Below are 25,397 nucleotides of genomic sequence, written 5' to 3'. Positions count from 1 at the left end.
GAGCACAGATATAACTCAGTGCTGAGTCACAGTGCTTCTTACTCCTCAAATTTGCATCCTCACTTTGGCTTCAGATTACGCATAAGGAGAAGAGAAACTTTTGTTGCAATGTCTGTCTATCGCCCTAAGTGGGATTTTATATGTGTGTGTGTGTGTGTGTATGTCTCAATATACCCATTTTTTTAGAGAAACATGACTAGAAGAGAAATTACTCTGGAAAGGTTGATGTTTCACAGTGGCCAGAAACCTCTCACCTCAGCCCAAGGAATGGCATTTTTTTTTTCCACCAACATAAGATAATCTCTTCTTCAAATGGGCTGTGTGACCCTTTCTCATTTCCATTACCACAGTGAAGGACAAAGACGCATAGAGAAAGCAAAAGGAGTGAGGAGGGGGCAGATCCTGTTTAGGGAATTTTCTGCTGCACAATCTCTGACAAAGCCTAAGAAGGTTGGCCTCTTTGGCCTTTGTGATGCAAATTTCTGGGAGAGCCCTCAAGAGCTGTTCCAGCTGGAGTTCCCTGAGCAATGCAGAGTGCACTGCAGGCTCCAAGAAAACAGCAGAAAGCTGTTGGGAAGATGTGGCAGCCATCACAGCTGGGGTTGACTGCAGAGACAACGGGAGCAGCTTCTTTCTGGCTGGGTCTGTGGCCTCTGAGGAGGTAAAGTGCAAAACATGCATGGTGTCAGCTGGCCTTGGCTGCAAGGCAGTGAGTAGATGAATCGCTTTGGACTGCACTGGACCTCCCAGAACAGCCAAGACTTCTAAGACACCAAGTTCTCAGAGGCAATGGCATAAGTTAGAGCTGATCATCTGTGTCCTTGGAGGTTAACAAAGTTTCAAAAAAGAAATTCATCTTTTGTGTGAAGGCAAAATTCCGGAAAAGGTCACACATAATGGAGAACTGTCATATACTTCTTTGTGTTATCCTCCATGCACCTCCTCTTACGCCTCACATGCCTAACCCAGTGTGAGGAGTATGGTTCAGCACTCAGTAATATACATTTTGCTGAATCAATAAAACATACAAATCCATCTCAAGTGGGTGCCAGGGTGGGTGCTAGGGAACATCAAAGCAAAGTGTATAATTCAAGTTATACCTCAGTTGTCACAACACCCAGAAAATGAAAACACTTCTGGTTCAGGCAAGATGAAAAGAATTTGAATAACGAAAGGTTAATATGAGACGGAGGGAACCTGTTTCAAGACTGTTCTTGTATTAATGCAACAATGACAATTTTTATATACATGTAATATACACACATACAGCACTAGACTTTTCCATCTGTGTCATATGTATGACAGAGTGGGGAGGGAACTAATAATTTATACATTTAATGTTTCTTTTTAAGACAATTACCTAAGCACTTTACATATCACTGAAATAACTATGGGACTCCTTCCAATGTTCCTAATACGGCCAGATTTTGGAGAAATGACCTCAACGAAACAAATAAAACAGCACTTATAAATTCCCCAGATTAGTGAGAACTCCACAAATACCACTGCTATCTTTCTGAGGAAAACCAGAAAACCAGCCCAGTATTGACCAAGGTATTGGAAAGAGACATACTCCTACAAGAATGGTAAAGTATAAATTAGAACATTTCTGAAAGCTATTGGGCTATTCTTATTTTAAAACAGCTTTAAAATGTATACATTCGCTGAGTCAGGAATTTTATTCCAACAAAATAAATTAAATATCCACAAAAATTTTGCTAAAAGAAAAGCTGATTTAAAAATATTCAGAAAGCCAGGCCCAGTAGCTCACACCTATAATCCCAGCACTTTGGGAGGCCAAGGCAGGAGGATTACTTGAGACCAGGAGTTCAACACCAGCCTGGGAAACACAGAGAGACCTTTGTCTCTATAAAAAATATTTTAAAATTAGCCAGGTGTGGTGGCACCTGTAGTCCCTACCTACTCAGGAGGCTGAGGCAGGAGGACTGCTTAAGCCCTGGAGGTCAAGGCTGCAGTGAGCTATGATTGTGCCACTGCACTCCAGCCTGGGCAACAGAGCAAGACTCTGACTCAAAAAAAAGTAAGATAAAATAAAATAAAAGTTCAGAGAAAAACCCTGAAAACAATATAAATGTCCCACAATAGGGAAATAGTTCACCATACTGTGCACATTCTTCAAATTATTGTATTGTATATTAATTGTACATAATAAGCTATAAAGCTGCAAAAATGAAACAGTACGCACGCAACAAAAATGACAGGGGAGAATAATATTTAATACCATGGAAATATTGTTAGGTACAAAAAGCAGGTTATAAAAACATGAGTATTATAATTCTACTTTTATAAAGCCTGTGCATATGTGTGTATCTAAAAGAATATATAAAAAACGATATTCATCAAGATGTCAAAAATCGTTATCTGTGGAAAGGCACACTACAAATGATTCTTATTTTTTCCTTCTGCTTATTTATATACTTTTCAAACGACAGATAATTTTTCATAAGAAAAGAACGTTAATTTAAAAAAACTTTCCATCCAGGCACTTTGGGAGGCCGAGGCGGGCAGATCACGAGGTCAGGAGATCAAGACCATCCTGGTTAATATGCTGAAATCCCGTCTCTACTAAAAATACAAAAAATTAGCTGGGTGTGGTGGCAGGCGCCTGTAGTCCCAGCTGCTCGGGAGGCTGAGGCAGGAGAATGGCATGAACCCGGGAGGCGGAGCTTGCAATGAGCCAAGATTGCGCCACTGCACTCCAGTCTGGGTGACAAAGCAAGACTTCGTCTCAAAAAAAAAAAAAAAAAAACCCAGAAACTTTCCAAGTTCATCATAAATACATGAATTTAACTTTTGTTCGCAGTTGACTTTCCTGCCCAGGGTGGTGTCACAGCTTACTCATATTCCAGCAGCGTAATTTTCCCATCACATTGCCAAGTGGGAAGGAAACTATAAGTACCCTGCCCTTTCATTCTTGGAAATGTTTCCCGTTTTTCTGCCCCTAGTGATGACTGACTAACTGTGGAAGGACACAGAAGTAGGCTGTCTCATTGTCTGCGTGCTTAGAGGCAAGGACAAAGACTGTGGTGTTTTATTAAAACCTAAAGAAGAGCAGTATTTTTTATGACATTGGACTTAAGAGTTGTGGACACAATTTTCTTCTTTCAAATAAAATAAAATATATCATTTCTGAGAAATGTTTTGATATCCATCTTTTTGATATTTGTTTCTGGAAACACTGTCCATTCCTCAGTATTCCTTTTGTTGCTCAGGCTGGGGCAACATGTTTCCCCACAGCTGTATTTGCTTCCACACCTATGTTTCAAGCAGAAATTAGGAATGAAATTTCAAAACTCCATTAAGGATATAACAATTAAACTCAGGTTTTAAACACTGTGCTCATGCTCTGTCAAAATGACACTTCCTCACTGTTCCTCTGTTACTGACTTTGCTCCATGGCCCCACCCAGTACCAGCTGGAGAGAGACCTTTTAAAAGCCCAGCCTTGTGGTGACAAAATCTCTCACCATTTGCTTGCCTGCAAAGGATTTATTTCTCCTTCACTTATGAAGATCTCAAAATAATAAGAGCTATTTATGACAAACCCACAGCCAATATCACACTGAATGAGCAAAAGCTGGAAGCATTCCCTTTGAAAGCCGGCACAAGACAAGGATGCCCTCTCTCAGCACTGCTATTCAACATGGTATTGGAAGTTCTGGCCAGGGCAATCAGGCAAGAGAAAGAAATAAAGGGTATTCAAATAGGAAGACAGTAAGTCAAACTGTCTCTATTTGCAGATGACATGATTGTATAATTAGAAAACCCCATCATCTCAGCCCAAAATCTCCCTAAGCTGATAAGCAACTTCAGCAAAGTCTCAGGATACAAAATCAACGTGCAAAAATCACAGGCATTCCTATACACCAATAATAGGCAAACAGAGAGCCAAATCATGAGTGAACTCCCATTCACAATTGCTACAAAGAGAATAAAATACCTAGGAATAGAACTTAAAAGGGATGTGAAGGACCTCTTCAAGAACTACAAATTACTGCTCAAGGAAATAACAGAGGACACAAACAAATGAAAAAACATTCCATGCTCATGGATAGAAAGAATCAATATCATGAAAATGGCCATACTGCCCAAAGTAATTTACAGATTCTATTCTATCCCCATCAAGCTACCATTGACTTTCTTCACAGAATTAGAAAAAACTACTTCGAATTTCATATGGAACCAAAAAAGAGCCCATATAATCAAGACATTCCTAAGCAAAAAGAACAAAGCTGGAGGCATCACGCTACCTGACTTCAAACTATACTACAAGGCTACAGTAACCAGAACACCATAGTACTGGTACCAAAACAGATATATAGACCAATGGAACAGAACAAGGCCTCAGAAATAATGCCACACATCTACAACCATCTGATCTTTAACAAACCTGACAAAAACAAGCAATGGGGAAAGGATTCCCTATTTAATAAATGGTGCTGGGAAAACTGGCTAGTACGCAGAAAACTAAAACTGTGCCACTTCCTTACACCTTATACACAAATTAACTCAAGATGGATTAAAGACTTAAACATAAGACCTAAAACCATAAAAACCCTAGAAGAAAACCTAGGAATAACATTCAGGACGCAGGCGTGGGCAAAGGCTTCATGACTAAAACCCCAAAAGCAATTGCAACAAAAGCCAAAATAGACAAATGGGATCTAATTAAACTAAAGAACTTCTGCACAGCAAAGGAAACTATCATCAGAGTGAACAGGCAACCTACAGAATGGGAAAAAAATTTTGCAATATAGCCATCTGACAAAGGGCTAATATCCAAAATCTACAAGGAACTTAAACAAATTTACAAGAAAAAAACAACCTTACCAAAAAGTAGATGAAGGACATGAACAGACACTTCTCAAAAGAAGACATTTATGTGGCCAACAAACACATGAAAAAAAGCTCATCATCACTGGTCATCAGAGAAACGCAAATCAAAACCAGAATGAGATACCAACTCATGCCAGTTAGAATGGTGATCATTAAAAAGTCAAGAAACAACAGATGCTGAAGAGGATGTGGAGAAATGGGAACGCTTTTACACTGTTGGTGGGGTGTAATTCAACCATTGTGGAAGACAGTCTGGTGATTCCTCAAGAATCTAGAAGCAGAAATAACATTTGACCCAGCAATTCCATTACTGGGTATATATGCAAAGGATTATAAGTCATTCTACTATAAAGACACATGTACATGTATGTTTACTGCAGCACTGTTCACAATAGCAAAGACTTGGAACCAACCCAAATGTCCATCAATGATAGACTGGATAAAGAAAATGTGGCACATATACACCATGGAATACTATGCAGCCATAAAAAAGGATGAGTTCATGTCCTTTGCAGGGACATGGATGAAGCTGGAAACCATCATTCTCAGCAAACTAACACAAGAGCAGAAAACCAAACACCGCATGTTCTCACTTGTAAGTGGGAGTTGAACAATGAGAACACATAGACACAGGGTGGGGAACATCACACACCAGGGCCTGTCAGGGGTGAGAGGCTAGGGTAGGGATAACATTAGGAGAAATACCTAATGCAGACGACGGGTTTTGGGTTCAGCAAACCACCATGGCGTGTGTATACCTATGTAGCAAACCTGCACGTTCTGCACATGTATCCAAGAACTTAAAGTGAAAAAAAAAAAAAAAAAAAAGCCCAGCCTTGGGTAATGAGGAGTGGGCAAGTCATCTCTGAATCTCATTATTCCTAAAAGTAAGGAGAAAAATTCCAGCAACATTTCTTCAATGTTTACGAAAATTTCCACAGGTCCTGCTTAGGAAACGACCACCTTCTCCAGCTGGAACCTTGCCCAGGAGTCATGACTAAATGCCTTCCAAATTGCAGGATCTATTTAATTTATGTGGTTTCTATCCCAAAGGCTTCCTGTTAATTAATTGAAGTCTTGCTCTAAGTTTAACAGAGAAGACAGATTTCTTATAAGAAAAATGGCTTTCTCTTTTCTTTTTAATCTTAGCAAAAGATCTGAAAAATTTGCTGTTTATTAAATAAGCCACCTCTGAGCAAGAGATGCAGGACCAGCAGAAGGAAGGCAGGAGGCCTTGCAACTCCAGTCCCTCCTTCCTCCATCCCCGAAAGTAGTGTAACTTTGAACTTACATAAAACAGGAAGGGGGACACCAAAGGTGACCCAGAGAGACATCATTCCTTCCCACAAACGTAGTGTGATGGGAAAGTGTAAGAGACAAATGCAAAAGAGAATTCACCCAATACCTGGCCTTAAGCTCTGTTTATCTGTCTGAAACCTGGCTGTATGTATCAAACTGGGACAGCTTACTGATTATTATAAATACAGTCATGTGTTGCTTAACAATGGGATACATGCTAAGAAATGCATCATTAGGTGATTTTGTCATGTGAACATCGTAGAGTGTACTTACACAAACATACATGGTATAGCCTATGACACACCTGGGCTATGTGGCACAGCTTACTGCTTCTAGGCTACAAACCTGTACAGCATGTTACTATGCTGAGCAGTGTAGGCAATGGTAACACAATAGCAAATATTTGTGTATCTAAACAAGAGAAAAGGTATAGTAAAACTATGATATAAAAGATTAAAAAATGGCACAGCTGTATAGGGCAGCTCCATTATAATCTCATGAGACCACCATCATATTTGTGGTCCATCACTGATCGAAATGTTCTTATGCAGTGCGTGACTGTAGTTAAGATATTAACGAGCGTGATACTCCTTTTTTTAAGAAAGCCATTCAGTTGCTTTAGTTCACATAAAGTACATTCAATATTGACATTCTCTCACATTGTATAATACGTGTGCAACACGGAGACAGAATTCAGACCTACTGTCCCCCATCCTGGGTCTGAGGAATGGTGAATCTTTTGGGCTGTTCTTCAGGTGGAGATGTGTCATAAAGCAAGGCCACAGCACTGAGAAAAAGTAAGAATGTGGACAAGGCACATACATAGCATCAGTTCTTACTCTTTTTCTTTTAAAGCAAAAATGGTTATGTCCCTTTTATAAGCATTACAGACTGAAGTGTGGCCCCTCATAATTCACATGTTTAAGCCCTAAACCCCAGTACCTCAGAATGGGACAGTATTTGGAAATAAGCCCTCTCAAGAGGTGATTAATTTAAAATGAAGCCATTAGGTGGCCCTAATCCAATCTGACTCATCCTTATAAGAAAAGGAGATTTGAACACAAAAAGAAGAAAACAGGGATGTGCACGTGAGGACAGAGAGAGAAGGCAGCCATCCACAATCCAGAGCAGCCTCAGCAGAAACCAACCCTGCCAACACCTGGATCATGGACTTGCAGCTTCCAGAACTCTGAGGAAACATTAAGTTTCTGTTGTTTACGCCACTCAGTCTGTGGTATTTGGTTATGGCAGCCCTAGCAAAGCAAAGCAATGAGAAACGGAAAACAAAAGCTCCTAGCAGGCAGTTTCATTGTCAAAGTCTGTAACTGCCGGCTTCTGAGGTGAGGGGCTCCGCCACAGGTCCCTGTTCAGAATGCAGATCACATGGGCCCCTGCTTTGCTGTCTTTACCATGGTAAAGTAACTGTAATTACAATTGCAATTCTAATAATTTCAGAAGTATTTGCACAATATCATTCTGAATGTGCCAGAGCTCAAGCCCTGGATACCTAGGTACTTGTGGCAGAACCAACTCATATCAGCAGGTGACATTACAACTGGCTCTGATGCATTGTCCTTGACAAATCAATGGCTGGGACTTAGCTTAATAAACAGGGGTAAACATTTTTACATTTTTATTTAACACGTTAGTGTTGCCGAGGCAGCCTCCCCCAGGCCCCACTCTCCCACCAGAAGCCGTGGGGGGGTATGTAGTATAGGCTACCATGTCTGGCAGGTACATGAAGTAATCCAGTGATGAGTGAAGGTGTTTATAACAACTCGTCCTCCTCCTCTGCTCCCCAGAAACAGGCAATAGGATCCTGACACATTCTAGACCAGCTTCCAGCCTGGAGCTCCCCTCACAGACAGGACCCTCTGTATCCATTCCTTTGTCAAGCTCCTTGGATCCCTAAACTTATTCAACTTCCCTCTCGCTGATTCAAGCTCCAGCTTACAGTAACCACACTGGATTCTGACAACATCCAGGGTTTACATTTCCCTGTACCACTCCATGTTGAGGTATGCCCAAACTTTCATAAGCGGAGGTTTCGTCATCCTTGAAAAAAATAAATGATACCTGTCTACAGTTGACCCTTTCTCGATCACCCAGACCTGTTTGTCAGTCTTCTCTGACTTGATGTTCTTCAGATTATTCAGTTCTAGGGATTTTCTCTACTTGACTGCGAGTTAAGATCCCCAATTCCAAACTCTAAAGAATATCTTGTCTTTGAAAGAGAAAAAAAATGTTTTCACTAGTACCAACTGCAGAGGCCAGATGATGCCAAGTGTAGGAGGGAGGGAGGATGGAGGGAGGAGAAGGAGGAAGGAAGGAAGGAAGGAAGGAATGAAGGAAGGAAGGAAGGAAGGAAGCGGGGGGAGGGAGGAAGGGGGAGAGGGAGGGAGGGAGGGAAAAGGGGAGGGGAGGGCAGAGGGGAAGGGAGGGGAGGTGAGGGGAGAGGAGGACAAAGGGAAGGGAGGGAGAGGAGGAGGGAAGGAAGGAGGGAAGGAAGAAAGGAAGGAAGAAAGGGAGGGAGAGGGGCAGGGGGAAGGGAAGTGAAGGGAGAAGGGAGGAGGAAGGGAAGGAAGAAGGGAGGGAGGGAGGGAGGGAAAGGAGAGGAAGGGGACAGAAGGGGAGGGGCCCAGAAAGATCTCTAACATGCAGAGTTATCAATTCATTCTTTGTATTACTAGGTACCCTTTAAACAACCCAGTTTTAAACCTCCATTCTCAATGATACTTACTCTTTCATAATAAATGCCTATCCTGACACTGTATATTATTAACTTAGCATATTCATATGCAATTAATTGATTCAGCAGTTTCACATGCTTTAAATTGTATGCTCTACTAGTCTCTGCCAATAGCACCTGACCACATGTCAGGGGCAGCCTCCTGCTCATCCTACCAGGCATTCAGCATTCAGTGGTTAAAGGAGTTGTCTCTCCACCAACATAAGAGCTGGCCCGCCTGGCTCCTGACGCTCCCCACAGTCACACCAGAGAGCAAGCTCCCCAGCAGGAAGGGACACTCCTTCCTCCCTCATGATGGAACTCCAACTCCCTCAAGGACAGTTCACACTCATCTCCTCTGTGAGGCTCTTTGAGATTTAATGTGTTCCAGCCAGGTGTGGTGGCTCACGCCTGTAATCCCAACATTTTGGGAGGCCGAGGTGGGCGGATTATGAGGTCAAGAGATTGAGACCATCTGGCTGACATGGTTAAACCCCATCTCTAATAAAAACACAAAAATTAGCTGGGTGTGGTGTCACACGCCTGTAGTCCCAGCACTTTGGGAGGCAGAGGCAGGCAGATCATTTGAGGTTAGGAGTTCGAGACCAGCCTGGCCAATGTGGTAAAACCCCATCTCTACTAAAAATACAAAAATTAGGCTGGGCGTGGTGACTCATACCTGTAAACCCAACACCTTGGGAGGCCAAGGCAGGTGGATCACGAGGTCAAGAGATCAAGACCATCCTTGCTGACATGGTGAAACCCCATCTCTACTAAAAACACAAAAATTAGCTAGGTGTGGTGGCACACGCTTGTAGTCCCAGCTACTGGGGAGTCTGAGGAAGGAGAATCGCTTGAACCCAGGAGGCAGAGCTTGCAGTGAACCGAGATCGTCCCACTACACTCCAGCCTGGCGACAGAGTGAGACTCCATCTCCCCCCCAAAAAAAACAAAAAAAAAAACCAGCTCAGTGTGGTGGCACATGCCTGAAATCCCAGCTACTCAGGAGGCTGAGGTGGGAGGATCACTTGAACCCAGGAGGTGGAGGTTGCAGTGAACACAGATTGCACCACTGCACTCCAGCCTAGGCGACAAAGACTCCATCTCAAATAAAAAAAATGAGAGAGAGAGAGAGAATGGGTCCACCCTCTAGACTCCTGGCTCTCAGGAGGAATTATACACAATAGAATTCTGCCCATATAATAGTCTCCATCAATTTCTGGAAGGCAAGCTCATATGAAAAAATTTTCCCGTGTTCAACTCTTTTGCATATACACAGTAGGTAGTTAATACATGTTGACTGCATTTAATTTCAAGTAATTAATGACAAGTATTTAATCATTCAAGTGTTAAGTTTTGAAATTACTTCAGGGATTATATCTTGACCTGGTTTTATACTTTGAAACATAACTTGAACTAGCTTGAGCTGTCAATGAAAAAAGAAACATAATTAGGTAATCTAATTTTTTAATGGATTAAGGGAGGGAAAATTTTTCTTAGGGATAGACAACGAATATGAGGGATTAATGTTTTGTCAAGTTATAATTTCATTGTTGCCAAGGCCCTCTGAGATAATGGCATGATATTTTTCCACATAAACCTGAAATTTCTAGCACTTGATGGATTTCTATTTTGTCTCAGATACTAGATGTTGGTGGGCAAAGGATGGAGAACTCCTGAAATTACAAACCCACTGCCTCGCCACTATCTTAAAAACTATTTTTTTCCTGAGTCTAACCAAGGCTCTGGTCTTTAAAACAGAGTTTGCAAGTGTAAGGAATGTAACAATATTCAAAACATGGAGACACACAGGACAGTTGCGGAAGTTAGGAAAAAAGACGCTTACTCAGTGCCGCTCTCCACCATCTGCGTGAGGAGAGAGATGCCGTCCAGGTTTATAAACTCCTGGGCAAATGTGACATCCCGGGAGAGGCTGGCCAAGTCCTTCAGGGCTTCCAGCTTGGCATCCATACTCGAGGACTGGATTCGTTCATGGAGCTGCTGGGCATTCTGAGCCTTATGGGGCAAAAGCAAAGGGAAGAGTGTTGACAAACAAAACCACAACAGCAAACCAGATTTATGTTTCAATGAGAAACAGAGATACAAAGGCCAAAAGCGCAAGACTATCTGCATATTACAGAGTGGGCATCTCAAGGACAGGCTTCAAGGCTTCCAACCCAAACACTCCACCTTCAGAGCGACGTCCGCTCATGTCACGACAGGAAGCAGTTGCATTCTTCTCAAAGGAGTTGGATTTCCATTTCGAGGAAAAGCAAGAGCAAGAGTACAAGAATATTAAAGCCCTAGAAACTGAACAGGATGCGGCAGAAAGGAGGGAGGAAAGGGGACGTATTTACCCTTTAAGTAAATTATGTAAAAGCAACTGAAAGCTATTTGCTTAGTTAAGCAATTACACAAATTTATACAGCACGCTCACCCGTTCAGTCAATACTCTGAGTAATAACTGCCTACACATGTTCAGGAGCTTCATTAGCCACCCAAATGATCTTTCTAGGTTACTGCAACTCTTCCAGCACTCCACAACGATGCTTGTAAATTTCAGTTTTCAACAACATGTTGTTTCACATGCATTGGCTACTTGTGTGAATGTAAAACTAAATAATTAGGAAACCAAATTAACAGCTATGCCTAGAATTACTTTTAAGGCATTTGCACTTGGCTTCTACATGCAGAACAGAGAGGAATCGAAATATATTAGAGAAGCTGAACTTCTGGGTAATAATTTGTAGTCCAGATGTTTTATTCATCAAGTCAAGGTTTTCATATCTACCTTTCACTTGAGGCAGGCAGTAAGAAAAACAAAGGAATAAAATGTTCTGCCTGTGTTTTTGCTTAATACAGATAACTAAGTTAACTCAAAATCACTGTGGTTGAAGCACTCTGCTATCATCATATTCTCCTTCTCGGGTACTTGCTTTCTCTTTTGAAACCGTGTTATATTTTAGAGAGGGAGAAGACAGGGTGTTGACCCCATTAATGAGGTATCTCTCCTCAACAGACAACTGGCTACAACTCTCTCAGGAACCCCCTGTGAACTATCACAGGGTTAAGGTTGCAGAGTGGAGGCAGGAGAAACACATAGGTATTGAAGGCAAAACCAGTGCTGGCCACAGACTCTGCCTGGAATGGGGGAGGGAATCCATGCAGGTCCTAAGAGCGGAAGGACTCCACCCCAGCAGGTCCACAGCCACAGAGCCCTCCCTCCCTGCCCAGTTCCCCCTCCACTGTCACCTGGAAGCAGCCCTCAAGAAGAGAAAAGGATTCAACAGGGGAACTGATGCAATTCTTTAGGACCCGAGACAGGGATAGAACCCATGCCCCCATCACTTGGTCACAGATGTGCTCAGGTCTCCCATTTAATTAAAACCAGAAACAGACGTGTTGCATCAGAAATTAGAAAAGAAGGAAAAGAGCAGGGAGGAAAACGAGAGCCCTGCCTACTTATCTATTCACTGATCTACAGATAACACACATATCACTCAAATACTAAAAGGGAGAGTGGAGAGCTGGGTGATAATTATTTATCTCTTAAAGTTGTTCAAGGATACAGTACTCTCCAAAGTTTTCAAATGGATATACAGCATTCACATGAACATATAATAGTTAACCCAAGCAAATCATTTCAAATTCCTTGAAAAGTGTATTTTTTCTCCAAGAAGGATGTTTGCATTTACTATATAGGTTATGACAATAATGAGTATCCAAAAATTACTTCATTGTCATTATTAATGCTAATAGTGTTTGATGCAGTTGATACCAATATAAAAAGCCAACAGTTTCCTAGCACTTTTTATGAGCCACTATTTTAAATACCTTCATAAAGTAATTTATTTAATCTGCACAATAGTCCCACCAGGTAGGTCCTATCATAGTCTTTATTTGACAAAGGAAATGGAAGTTCAGGGAAGTTAGGTAACTTGCCCAAGGTCACACAGCTTATCAGTGCTGAGGCTAAAATAGAACCTGGGCAGCTGGACTCCAGAAAACACATTGTAAACAGTGGATCTCAAATTGTTGCCTGTGTAAGAATCACCTGGATGACTTCTTAATACACAGACCGAGGGCCACCCCTACAGTTTCTGGTTCTAAAGGCCTGGGATGGGGTCCCAAAAATTTTGTGTTTAACAAGCCCCTAGGTGTTGCTGCTGCTGCTGGCCTGGGAATCACACGCTGAGGACCACCGCTCTAAATCACTCAGGATGCTGCATCTCTCCGTGATGATAGAATGAGCAGCTCTGATTGTGTTTTCCCTCCTTCCTTCCATCCTTCCCTCCCTCCCTCCCTCCTTCCTTCCTTCTTTCTTTCTCTTTCTTTCTTTTTTTTTCCCAGATGGAATCTTGCTCTGTCACCCAGGCTGGAGTGCAGTGGCAGAATCTCAACTCACTGCAACCTCCACCTCCCAGGTTCAAGAGATTCTGTCTCAGCCTCCCGAGTAGCTGGGATTACAAGTTCCTGCACCACGCCTGGCTAATTTTTCTATTTTTATTAGACACAGGGCTTCACCATGTTGGCCAGGCTTGTCTTGAACTCCTGACCTCAGGTAATCCGCCTGCCTCGGCCTCCCAAAGTGCTGGGATTACAGGTGTGAGCCACCACGCCCGGCTGATTGTGTTTTTCAACTACCACCTGATCTTCCCCAGCTGTAACACAAGGAGGCCCTCCAGGTTTACAGTACCTAAAGAAAATGTGCTTGCCCTTTTAAAAGCTGTGCACTTCTAAGGAAGAACCTTTGCTAAGAAAACAAAGAAAAAGTCAATAATGTGGAAGCTAAGTAGACGGAATTTATTACACCTACTCTTATTAATATATACTTTATTATACCTAGTCTTCCTACTTCATTTACATGCCTTCATACTTACCTACTTAAAAGTAAATAAATAAATAAATTTTAAAATAAAAGTGAGGAGAGAAATAACAGAAACCTGAAAAGGACAAATGTCCCAAGCAGAGGAATCAAGACTGTGGAGTCCTCCCAAATCCCACAACTGCTCATGGATTGCTGCTATAGAAATTGAAAATATTTTACCAAGATGGTCACATGTAAGAATAGCAAAGCAATATCCTAACTTGCTGGGATCTTAGCCAAGGAGTCACTCCCAGTAATAGCAGTAAAGCCTTCTCCAAATTGTCAAACTACAAAAAAGCTCATAGACTCAATGGCCTGGAAAGTTCCTATAGAACTATTCACCCCTCTCCTTCACTCACCCCAGCACCTGAGAATGATGTGTTCTGTTGGCATGAGGCTATTCTTAACTCTCCCTGCAGGCCTTGGTACCCATATCTAAGGAGACAACTTTTCTTTAAAAAGTGCAGTTCCCACAGTGTTTGCTTTGGGGTAAATTTCCCTCTTCATCCTAGGACATAGGTGAACAACTGGAGGAGACACATCACTAAAGAGGAGGGGAGGACTGTGGCAAGCCAGGTGGCGAGGGGACCATGATGGAAACCTCCATGAGCCAGGAGTCAGAGGCAGGGCTACTTACATCTCTGCCACTGGCTACCTCCGGGGCCGCAGTGAACTTCTCTCTTCACCCCTCTTGGCCTCATTTTCCCCATTGGTAGGTACACCAAGGAACTGTGATGAGATCATGTTTAAGGTTCCCTTTCACCCACAGTGTGACAGAGTGCATCTCAGCTGGGCAGTAACCCTCATCATGGAGTCCACCAGGAAAAGGTGCTCCACAGAGGTGAGTCCCAGAAGTGACCTCCAATCAAAATATTATGTCAAACTGGTGGGACCCTTTTAATGCAATATTTTTCCAATTGGATCCAGAACAGGCAGGGCTATACCTTCTTTTTATCTTCTCTAATTTCTAAATAATCTGGTAATACAACATTTATTATATAAAAAAAAGTGGGAATCAAAGTTTTTATTCTGAAAAGATTGGAGTTTTGTAAGGAAATTTTGTTCTCGGATATCAGATATTGCAGATCACTCTTTCACTCTTTATATAATTTTATATATTATATATATAAATATATGTATTCTCAGACAAGTCTTTCCAGTTATCCAGTGGAAAGGAATGTTCCTTCAAAATCCTCAGGATCCTCATTCACTGATTCAACAAATACTTCTGAAAAGCTTGACACTGTTCCACACATTTGGGATACTGAAACAAATAAGACGGCCACGGTTCTCACCCTCCTGGGGCTCACCCACCTTGGTGTGGCAGGTGGACAACTTTTAAAATTAGCAATAAAAAATCAAATATTGATGTTTCATAACAAAACCTGAAGTGGAGGGTTTGTGTTAGAGAGTGACTGATGGCTTCTTTAGATGGAGTGATTTTCAGGGACAAGCAACCTAAGGAAGTGACATTCAAGGAGAGATCTGACTGACAAGAAGGACCCCACCACATTGGGGAGCAGAATATTCTGGGCAGCATCAATGGTTAGTGCCAAAGCCCTGATTCAGGTGGAACAAGCCTGGCCTGTCTGGAGGGAGAGAGAGAGGACTGATGTGTCTGGGGTCTGCAGGCCAGGGGGCGTGTAGGGAAGTGAGGATGTGGAAGCAGTAGACAAGGTAGCCTAGGGTGTTCATGAGCATGCAGAGCTGAAGGAATCCCTGGTGGTGATGTGCTTCCCTGAATGGATGCCTGTAAATATCTGAGATGGATGTGTGGTACATTTGGAGCCCTTAAAACAGCATTCATAGCCAAACATTGAGCAACCATCATGTTTACCAATAGGACAATGGTGAAATAGTCACGACATAGTCATAGGATGAAATACTATATGGAACTACATATGGAACTTTTAGAGAATGTAAAATAGTGTGAGAACATCCTCACAAGGCAATATTCAGAGAAACAGCCAAGATGCAAACATATTTTATTGTTTATGGGAGGTGGGAATATGTGCAGTGGAGTGTGTGTATCTGCTAGAATGTAATGTCACCCAGCACATAGGAGTGTGTCTGGCATTTACCATGAATTCAAAACACATTTCACTAAATGAATGTACAAATGAATACACATATATATACGAATGTATAAATGAATATATATATGAACCTATAAATGAATATATATACATTCATGTATGCACACATATGTATTCACACATTTGCATACAAATGGTCAAAGAAGGCAAATAGATGTGACCTGTGGTTATTTATGAATTGTAATATTCTAAACAATTTTCTTTGCAGGAAGCCTTATTTTTTGCATTTTCCATAATGAATTTGCACCATTTTTATATTTGGGAGGAAAGAGTCAACATTATTAAAAAAATAAGATAGCCTTGGTTCTGATTTTTCAAGCAACCAGCACACGAGAAGAATCTAATAGTCATGTAGGTCTCTGTATCAGACAGCAAGTTATATTTTCTGGTATTGTTCTAAGGACAGAAAAAAGTTTTACTTTGGGCCATTGAAACAGCTGGATGTGGCTACCTCATGTCCCAGATAGGAAAGGGTTCTGGACCCAGACTCCAGACTCCAAGCGAGGAAACAGCTCATAAAGGATTAGCCGTGGGCACGGGAAAGGGTACTGGTAGTGTGTGTGTGTCAAGCATTTAACATCTCTCTCTCCTGAAGATACAAGTTAAAATCATCCCCAAGAAACTTCTAGCATAACTCTGGATCCATGATGCCAATTAAAAAGTAGTCTAAAGACATCCTTAGGTTCAACAGTTTAATAGATATCTTCAAATGTACGCTCAATGTTGCCCAGCAATCCAATATTTTCCTGGAATGTTCACTGTGTCCCTTCAGAATGACTCCTCCACACCTTTTCTTCTCTCCTTAAACCCCCTCTATGCCTTTCTGCTGCCTCCCCTCCACTGGTGGTCATTTAATTGAGGAAATCAAAGCAATCAGCCAGGAGTTCCTTCATCTTCCTACTTCTAACAGCACCAGCTGCTGGCATCTCTACCCTCAAGCTCTGCTTCCTCCTAATAGATGCTGTGTGGCGGGGACCCTCTTTCCTATCAGAAGTCAGCTCTTCCCCTCAGCTCCGGATCTCCTCTCTCCTGGCCTTCTCAAGTATTTTACTTCAAATTTATCTCCCTTTCTTCTGTATCATCAGTTCCCTCTCTGTAGTGGATCATTTCCAGCTGCAAAAGTCTCTAATATCTCCCATCTTTAAAAAAAATAAACAGAAAGGTAAAAACATCCATTGACCCAGTTTCCCTACAGCTACTTCCTCATTTCTCTGCTTGCATTTTCAGCAAAAGTTTTGGAAGAGGGAGTAACTTGAAAGTGTTGCCTCCATTCTACTTCCTATTCTCCTCACTCTCATGAGGCGCCCCTGTCCAGCCCTGCATGGAGAGTGTCTCCACCATGCTATTAATACCTCTAGGTGGCAGCCCAGGGACCACCCTCATCGCATCATCTTTATTACCTGGACAGCCTCCAACACACCTAAGTACTCCCTCCTCCTTGAAACACTTTGCTCACCTGGCTTCTTGCTTGGCTCCTCCTCTAAACCTTAAGAGTGTCCCCAGGGGTCTGTGCTGAGCCCTCTCCTCTGCTTTCCCCATGGTGACCTCTTCCAGCCCACAGCTTTAAATGCCATTTCCATGGGGGTGGCTGGCACACCTGCATCTGTCCAGGCTTCCTAGTTAACAGCACACAGTTAATTTTGCCAGAGCAGCAGGAGGAACAGGACATCCTTCCTCAAAGAGCACCACATCCTGAAGTTCTGGGGCTTGCCCTCCACAACACTCTTTCCAACTCTCCAATTTCCTACAAGGCAGGTAGCCCAAGCCCCCTGCATCTCCTGAACCTGCAAGAAACTCCGACCCTGTGCTCTGGCCGCCCCTGCAATCTGTCCTTGGGCAGCAGCCTGGGGATCCTGTGTCTCCTCTGCCTGCCAGCCTCCACTGGCTTCTTCTCCCATAAGCTAGGCCACTAAGAGTGATGCCAAAAATAGAATTTAAGGCATTTTACAACCCTTTATTAGTTTCTCAAACCAGGAGAGAAAAATTGAAAACCTGAATTGAAAAATGGAATTAAAAAAAAAAAGTTAATGGGCTTATTGTTAAGAATCTCCGATAATCTGAATCCACACAGTGAGTGACTGAGATAATACCATTTTTCTTATTGCCAGAGGGAATAAGACCCAAAAATCATTAATGACAGGCCCTCTGACCTAGATAATGCTGATACCGGCTCCCTAAACCAGAAAGAGTAGAAAGCAAGGATTATGCTTACAGCTGACAAAGCAACAGTAGGGACTTGATGAGCAGTTCTGCTTTCTATAATATGTCCACACAGGCCAAAAGAAGGCATAATGGGCAATAATTCAGTTTGCTTATAATAGGGTTCACAAAAAATCTCATAGTTTGCAATCTTGACATGTTTTTAGCATGGGACATTATGATTCACCTCTTTTGTACTATAATGGCTTTGTAATATGTATTTGTGTATTTCTTTCATTAAAAATAATACCAGCACATGAGATAGGTAGAAATATATGAGTACAGCCGGGCATGGTGGCTCACACCTGTAATCCCAGCACTTTGGGAGGCTGAGGCGAGTGGATAACTTGAGGTCAAGAATTCGAGACCAGCCTTGCCAACATGGGGAAACCCCATCTCTACTAAAAATACAAAAATTAGCCGGGCATGATGGCGCACACCTGTAGTCCCAGCTACTCGGGAGGCTGAGGCAGGAGAATCACTTGAACCCAGGAGGCAGAGATTTTAGTGAGCTGAAATTGTGCCACTATACTCCAGCCTGGGTGACAGAGAAAGACTCCATCTCAAAAAAATATATATATATACATATATACACACACACACAACACACACACATATGAGTACTACTGGAAGTTACCAAATAAAAAAATAAAGTTAGCCCAAAGTTAACAGTTTCTTGTGGGTAACCCCTGAGAAACATTTTATCCTTTTATCTGAATATACATACACCTCCTTTCCACATACATAACAGGCATCCTTCTATACAGGATGTTCTGCAACCTGCTTTTGTGTTAATGGCATACTTTAGGGATACCTCCTCGGCAGCACATATCACATTCTTACTAACAACTGCACAGTATTCTACAACATAAAAATTACCTACTGCACTTACCTAGTCCAACTGATAGATACATAACAGGTTCGCAGTTTTTGATCACTAAAAACAATGATGCATATAGCCATGCTTGGGCGAGCGTGTGTGTGTGTGTGTGTGTGTGTGTTTGTGTTCATCCTGCAGTGCTTTTGTGAGTCTATTTATTATATAAATTCCCAGCAGCAGTACTGTTAAGACAAAGGTATATGTATTTTAAACTTGGGTGAATAGCACTAAATTGCCCCCAAAGAGGGCACACAAATAGATTCTACTTCAAATTTTCAAAATCCTGACCCCACGGCATCTTTTCCTCACACTTAGATTATCTAGGACTGTAGATTTTCATCTTTAAGAGAGATTGAAGTTCTTCTCAGATAGATAGATAGATAGATAGATAGATAGATAGATAGATAGATACATACATACATACATACATACATACATACATACATATATACATACACATCATTTTGTTTATTTTCCCTTGTTCATAGCTTTTGGCAGCCTGTCTTTTGGGACGGTTTCTTTATCCACTCATAAAAAATCTTGCAAATGAATGAACTGGACCTCCATTATGCAGCTGTCAATTATTTTTTCCAATGTTGTTTTTGACTTTGTTTCTAGAATTCTTTCCAAACACAAAGTTTTTGTGGGGTTATTTTAATTTTTTGGTAGTCAAATTTATTGATCTTTTTCTTTATGGCTTCTGCATTTTGTGTTCTACTTAGAAGTTTCTCTCTACTTCAAGACTACAAATATAGTCACCATAAGCACTTCTTAAAACAAAAATTTCAGAAAAGTAACAACGGTCTGGCAAGCCAAACTGCTTCTGATACGAACAATAGCCGAAGCTGATTTTAAAATATGCTGCATGCAATAGAGGACCTCAGACTCCACGCCCACAGCTATTATGATCATGGCAGGTAGGAGACACTACTCAGCTCTGCATATAGAAGCTCCCCAAACCCTGACTGCTCCAAAGGTCACACACATTTGCACACATTCTCTGGGTGTGTTCCTGGCTATATTTTTTTTTGAGACAGGCTCTCGCTCTGTCGCCCAGGCTGGAATGCAGTGGCATGATCTCAGCTCACTGTAACCTCCGCCTCCTGGGTTCAAGCAAGCCTCAGCCTGCCGAGAAGCTGGGATTACAGGTGCCCACCACCATTCTCAGCTAATTTTTGTATTTTTAGTAGTGATGGGGTTTTTTCCATCTTGGCCAGGCTGGTCTTCCTGACCTCGTGGATCCACCCGCCTTGGCCTCCCAAAGTGCTGGGATTACAGGAGTGAGCCACCACACCCAGCCTATATTTTTTATGGTAACGGGAGATGGATAAAGATACCACACTAGAAAGATACGCTTGTTTAACACGGCCACTAGAGAGACTGTCTAAAGATGTACCATGCAGTGGAGAAGCAGCAGCCATGTACAAGGCCTGTTACAAATCAATTAAACAGTACAGGTTGTTTGTTTAGATCTTCTAGTATTAGTGACCATTTCTCTAGGAACAATCCAGAAGGGACTGTTCTGTGATAAAGGGAGACAGAAAACAAATTTATCAACCAACAAAAAGACCACCTTTGACAGAGTGGAGGTAAAACACAGCATAGCTACACGTTACATAAAAACAAGAGTGTGTGTGTGTGCGCGCGTGTGTGGGCGTGTGTGTACCCATGTGGATGTTGAGATGTCCTTATTTGGCTTCAGGGAGAGTTCAGCTGAGGCAGACGAAGGAACTTCAAAAGCTAGTATAACACCATCTGCTGGCTTCTTTATGGTGCTCTAATAGGTGTTGGTTTTTTTTTTAACAAATTTTTATTGTGTATGTAAAAATGAACAAGCATATGCAACCTATATCTTTCAGCTACATGCAAAATTATAAAAAATAACCTATTTAAAGTTCACAGATCCCAAATTTCTGGCTTATAGAGTAACTTCTCAATTCTAGACCCTGTGGCTACAGCCAAACCACAAAGTAATTGCTTAAAATGCAGATTCCTGGGGCCTATTCCCAAATATTGTAATCCAGCCTCTCTATTAAGGCCCCAGACATCAGCATTTTCAAACTTCCACAGCTGATCCAGGTTTGGGGATCACTGCTTTTTGGAAAATGTAAGGCAGTCTTTTGTAGGTGGGCTCCTATCTTTTTTTTTTTGAGGCAGAGACAGAGTCTCGCTCTGCCGCCCAGGCTGGAGTGCAGTGGCGTGATCTCTGTTCACTGCAAGCTCCGCCTCCTGGGTTCATGCCATTCTCCTGCGTCAGCCTCCCGAGTAGCTGGGACTACAGGCGCCCGCCACCACGCCTGGCTAATTTTTTTTGTATTTTTAGTAGAGATGGGGTTTACACCATGTTAGCCAGGATGGTCTTGATCTCCTGACCTCGTGATCCACCGGCCTCGGCCTCCCAAAGTGCTGGGATTACAGGCGTGAGCCACCACACCCGGCTGCTCCCATCTTTTAATAGTGCCTCTTACACTGGCTTTCACATCTTTCCATTCACTGAGCTGGGAATGTGAGGATCATTATCTCAAGAACACAAATTCCATTCTTCCTGATGACAAGTCATGCTAAGTTTCTTTTGGGATGCTGAAAAACTTCACTCCGCCTAACATCTAGCCTTCTTTCAAGGAGTGACTTAGATTGTGGAATTTTTGTTCATAAATCCACAGCAATAAAAAAATGAAACTAACTCCTTCTTTGGCTTAGAGAAGGCTTTGATTAAAAAGCTGTCTTTTAGACTCTAAAATGAAATAAAAGGCAAGGTCTACTTTTTCTGTCCAGCAAGCAGATGATGACTTTTAGCAGGATAATAAGAAACTACAAAAACCAAATAAAACAATGGTCTAAAGGTCAAATTAACATTCATTCATGCTGACTTGAGTAAGAAGACCAGTGCAAAGTCAGACAAAAATGCCTCAGCTCATCATGTAGCCACTGAAAAATGAGTAAAGATTATAATTTCCATTAAACAGCAAAGCAGGCATCAAAGACAGTTCAGTCAACTGTAGCAACTCACTCCATTGAGTTCATCACTGTTTTTAGGTTCAGGATGTTATTGGGTAAAATGTTTAGGAGTTTCTAAGCCACACTAATGTAATTTTCAACAATAAGAATTTATGGTAGTTACAGTACCCACAGCTTAATTTTAGCCAGATGCTTTTCCCAATTTTTAAATTTATTTTTAGTCTACCACATGGTTTCAGTGGAAACTGAAAATGATAGTTAGAAACAGTTTTCATCACATATGCAGAGTGAAAATAGTAACACTTGGTGTATTTGGGGCAGATAATTTTTTAGGAAAGCAATGAAATGCACTGTAAAATAATATAGTTAAATATGCTAATGTTACTACCTAAAGTATCTCCAAGCAAGTAGGAAAGATCAAGAAAAGAGACATCATCAGCTATAATAGTCTAAAGATACTGTAGCATCTTGCTTAGCAGCTTTAATTCAGAAGACTCTAAAGTTCTTATGTAGAATCAGCTGTCAATGGATCAGTGAAGTGGTCAATATTTCTAAATTATTTTTATGAATTGTCATAATAACCCATTAAAGCTACAAAATACTTAAACTCTCTCTCTCACACACATACACACACATACACACACACACACACACACACACACACACTGACTTTTTTTTTTTTTTTTTTTGAGACAGAGTCTCACTCTCTCACCCAGGCTGGAGTACAGTGGCACTATCTCTGCTCACTGCAAGCCCTGCCTCTTGGGCTCACGCCATTCTCCTGCGTCAGCCTCCCGAGTAGCTGGGATTACAGGCGTCCACCACCACGCCCAGCTAATTTTTTGTATTTTTAGTAGAGACAGGGTTTCACTGTGTTAGCCAAGATGGTCTCGATCTCCTGACCTCCTGATCCACCTGCCTCGGCCTCCCAAAGTGCTGGGATTACAGGCGTGAGCCACCGTGCCCAGCCACACTGACTTTAAAGGGAAGTAACCGACTTTGGTTTTGTTTGCTTTGTTTGTTGTCTGAATTTGCTCAGATGGCATTAGGTGGATGTGGGAGTAGGTGGGTAAAACCAACTGGTACAGGTGAGTGATCTCAGCTGTAACACAGAAGTTGTTAAGATGACCTCCAAACTCAAACCTTAAAGCAGAGGTGTCCAATCTTTTGGCTTCCCTAGGCCACAGGAAGAAGAAGAATGTCTTGGGCCACACATAAAATATGCTAACGATAGCTGATGAACTAAATAAATACAGAACAACTCATAATGTTTTAAGAAAGTTTACGAATTTGTGAATTCAAAGCTATCCTGGGCCACAGGTTAGACAAGCTTGCCCTTCGTTTGGAATAAGGTCTTCCTCCTCTGCAGTGGGAAATCTATGGAGGGGCATTCCTGCTAATCCAGAATCTCCATGTCAGGACATTCTGGAAGCCTTTTGCTTTGCACTAAAGTCAACCTCAAAAATTAATATCCCACAATCACATATAGCAGAAATGCAGAGCAAAGAGTTTGCTGGGAAGTTAGAAGCTAAGATCAACTTACTGGAGATGTGGTTAATCGAAGGATAGTGCCATTTTTTATCTCATTGCGGTTCTGGAAAAGAAAGAAAAAATCTTTGTAAATTTTCAAGTAGAAGCTTGGTAAAGAAGAGAACAAAGGCAAATATAATCTAGCAGATACAACAGGCATTCAGTTTATTCTCACTTGAATAATTTTTAATTATTTCTATAAAGGCTGTTAACTTTCTATCGACAATATTCAGTACAAAGGAAGTGAATACAAACCCAAAGAAAAGGAATATGGGTCCCAAGTATAGCAAACAAAAAAATTAATTTTAAAAGGTTATTAAGGGCATATGACCTGACTCCTACATTTCTACAATTCCTGACTCCTACAATTGCACTCCTACATATTTACTCAAGATAACTGAAAGCATATATCCACACAAAAATTTGTGCACTAATGTTCACAGAAACATTATCTATCATAGCCAAAAAGTAGAAACAATACATATGTCCATTACTTGATAAATGGATAAGCAAAATGTGGTCTATCCGTTCCACAGAAAATTAGTAAGTCATAAAAAAGAAATGAAGGGCCAGGCATGGTGGCTCACACCTGTAATCCCAGCACTTTGGAAGGCCAAGGCAGATGGATCACCTGAGGTCAGGAGTTTGAGACCAGCTTGGCCAGTATGGCGAAACCCCGTCTCTACTAAAAATACAAAAAGAAAAAATTAGCCAGGCATAGTGGTGGGCGCCTGTAATCCCAGCTACTCAGGAGGCTGAGACAGGAGAATTGCTTGAATCCACGAGGCAGAGGTTGCAGTGAGCTGAGATAGCACCACTACATTCCAGCCTAGGCAACAAGAGTGAAACTCCATCTTAAAGGAAAAAAAAAAAAGGTATGAAGTACCAATACATGCTACAACATGGATGAACCTTGAAAACATTACATTAAGTGAAAGATGCCAGACACAAAGGCTTCATGTTACATGACTGCATTTGCATGAAATGTCCAGGATAGGCAAATCAATAGAATCAGCCATTAGGATAAATGGTTGCCTAAGGCTGTGGGAGGGAGGGAATGGGAATGACTGCTCCATGGGTCCAGTGTTTTCTTTTGGGGTGATGCAAATGTTTTGGAACTAGATTGGTGATGGCTGCACAACATTGTGAATGCACTAAATACCCCCAAATTGGACACCTTTAAAAGGTGAATCATTGTGACGTCTGTCTCAGTAAAGCTGTTTCTTTAAAAGGTTATTAAGGAGCTTGGTTTCTTAACATTTGCTGGTTCCTTTTGCATGTTGCCTTGAAGTTAAGAACAAACAGCATAAATAAGCAGCTCTCCAATCAGCCTGGCTCCATTTGGCAAGTATATTTGAAGTAAGTGTTATGAAGCTATCACTTAGCATCTGGTGTGGTTTGGCTTTGTGTCCCCACCAAACTCTCATCTTCAATTGTAATCCCCATGTGTTAACAGAGTGACCTGGGGGAAGGCAATTGGATAATAGGGGCAGTTTCTCCCATGTCATTCTCGTGAGAGTGAGTGAGTTCTCATGAGATCTGATGGTTTTACAGGGAGCTCTTTCCCCTTTGCTTCTTTCACACCTCTCACCTGCTGCCATGTAAGATGTGCCTGCTTACCTTTCTGCCATGATTGTAAGTTTTTTGTGGCCTCTCCAGCCATGTGGAACTGTGAGTCAATTAAACCCTCTTTTCTTTATAAATTACCTAGTCTCGGGTAGTTGTTTATAGCAGTGTAAAAACAGACTAATACAGCATCTTTGACATTGAAGATAGAATTTCATTGGTGGTTTTATTTTCTTCCAGCAGAGTACACACCACACCCAATTTCCAGGAGGAGGCCTTCCAGGACTCACCGTGGTTGCATGCCCTACCTGGTAAGCTGAAGTTGGGGGTTAATAAATCTGCCTTCAGGATCACTACGCTGCATAATTTAAGACAAGCCACAAGCTGGAGTTTGCTCAGGACTCAGCAGACACACTGA

The 25,397-nt window shown here is 41.8% G+C and overlaps 1 protein-coding gene across 6 annotated transcripts in view; it reads right to left on the bottom strand.

Annotated features, from left to right (window-relative positions):
* Positions 1 to 25,397, bottom strand: part of ELMO1 (engulfment and cell motility 1) — a 593,731-nt gene that overhangs the window by 397,172 nt on the left and 171,162 nt on the right. For all 6 annotated transcript variants that reach the window (XM_024249296.2, XM_054558906.2, XM_024249299.3 and 3 more), the window contains 2 exon segments: positions 23,427 to 23,477; positions 10,730 to 10,899 (listed from right to left, as the gene is read on the bottom strand). In XM_024249296.2, coding sequence (XP_024105064.1) covers positions 10,730 to 10,899; positions 23,427 to 23,477 — 221 coding nt within the window.

This window comes from Pongo abelii, chromosome 6 (genome assembly GCF_028885655.2).
Source record: "Pongo abelii isolate AG06213 chromosome 6, NHGRI_mPonAbe1-v2.0_pri, whole genome shotgun sequence".
Classification (NCBI taxonomy): domain Eukaryota; kingdom Metazoa; phylum Chordata; class Mammalia; order Primates; family Hominidae; genus Pongo; species Pongo abelii.
The sequence above is the reverse complement of the archived record's forward strand: the minus strand, read 5'-3'. Positions and strand labels throughout refer to the sequence as shown.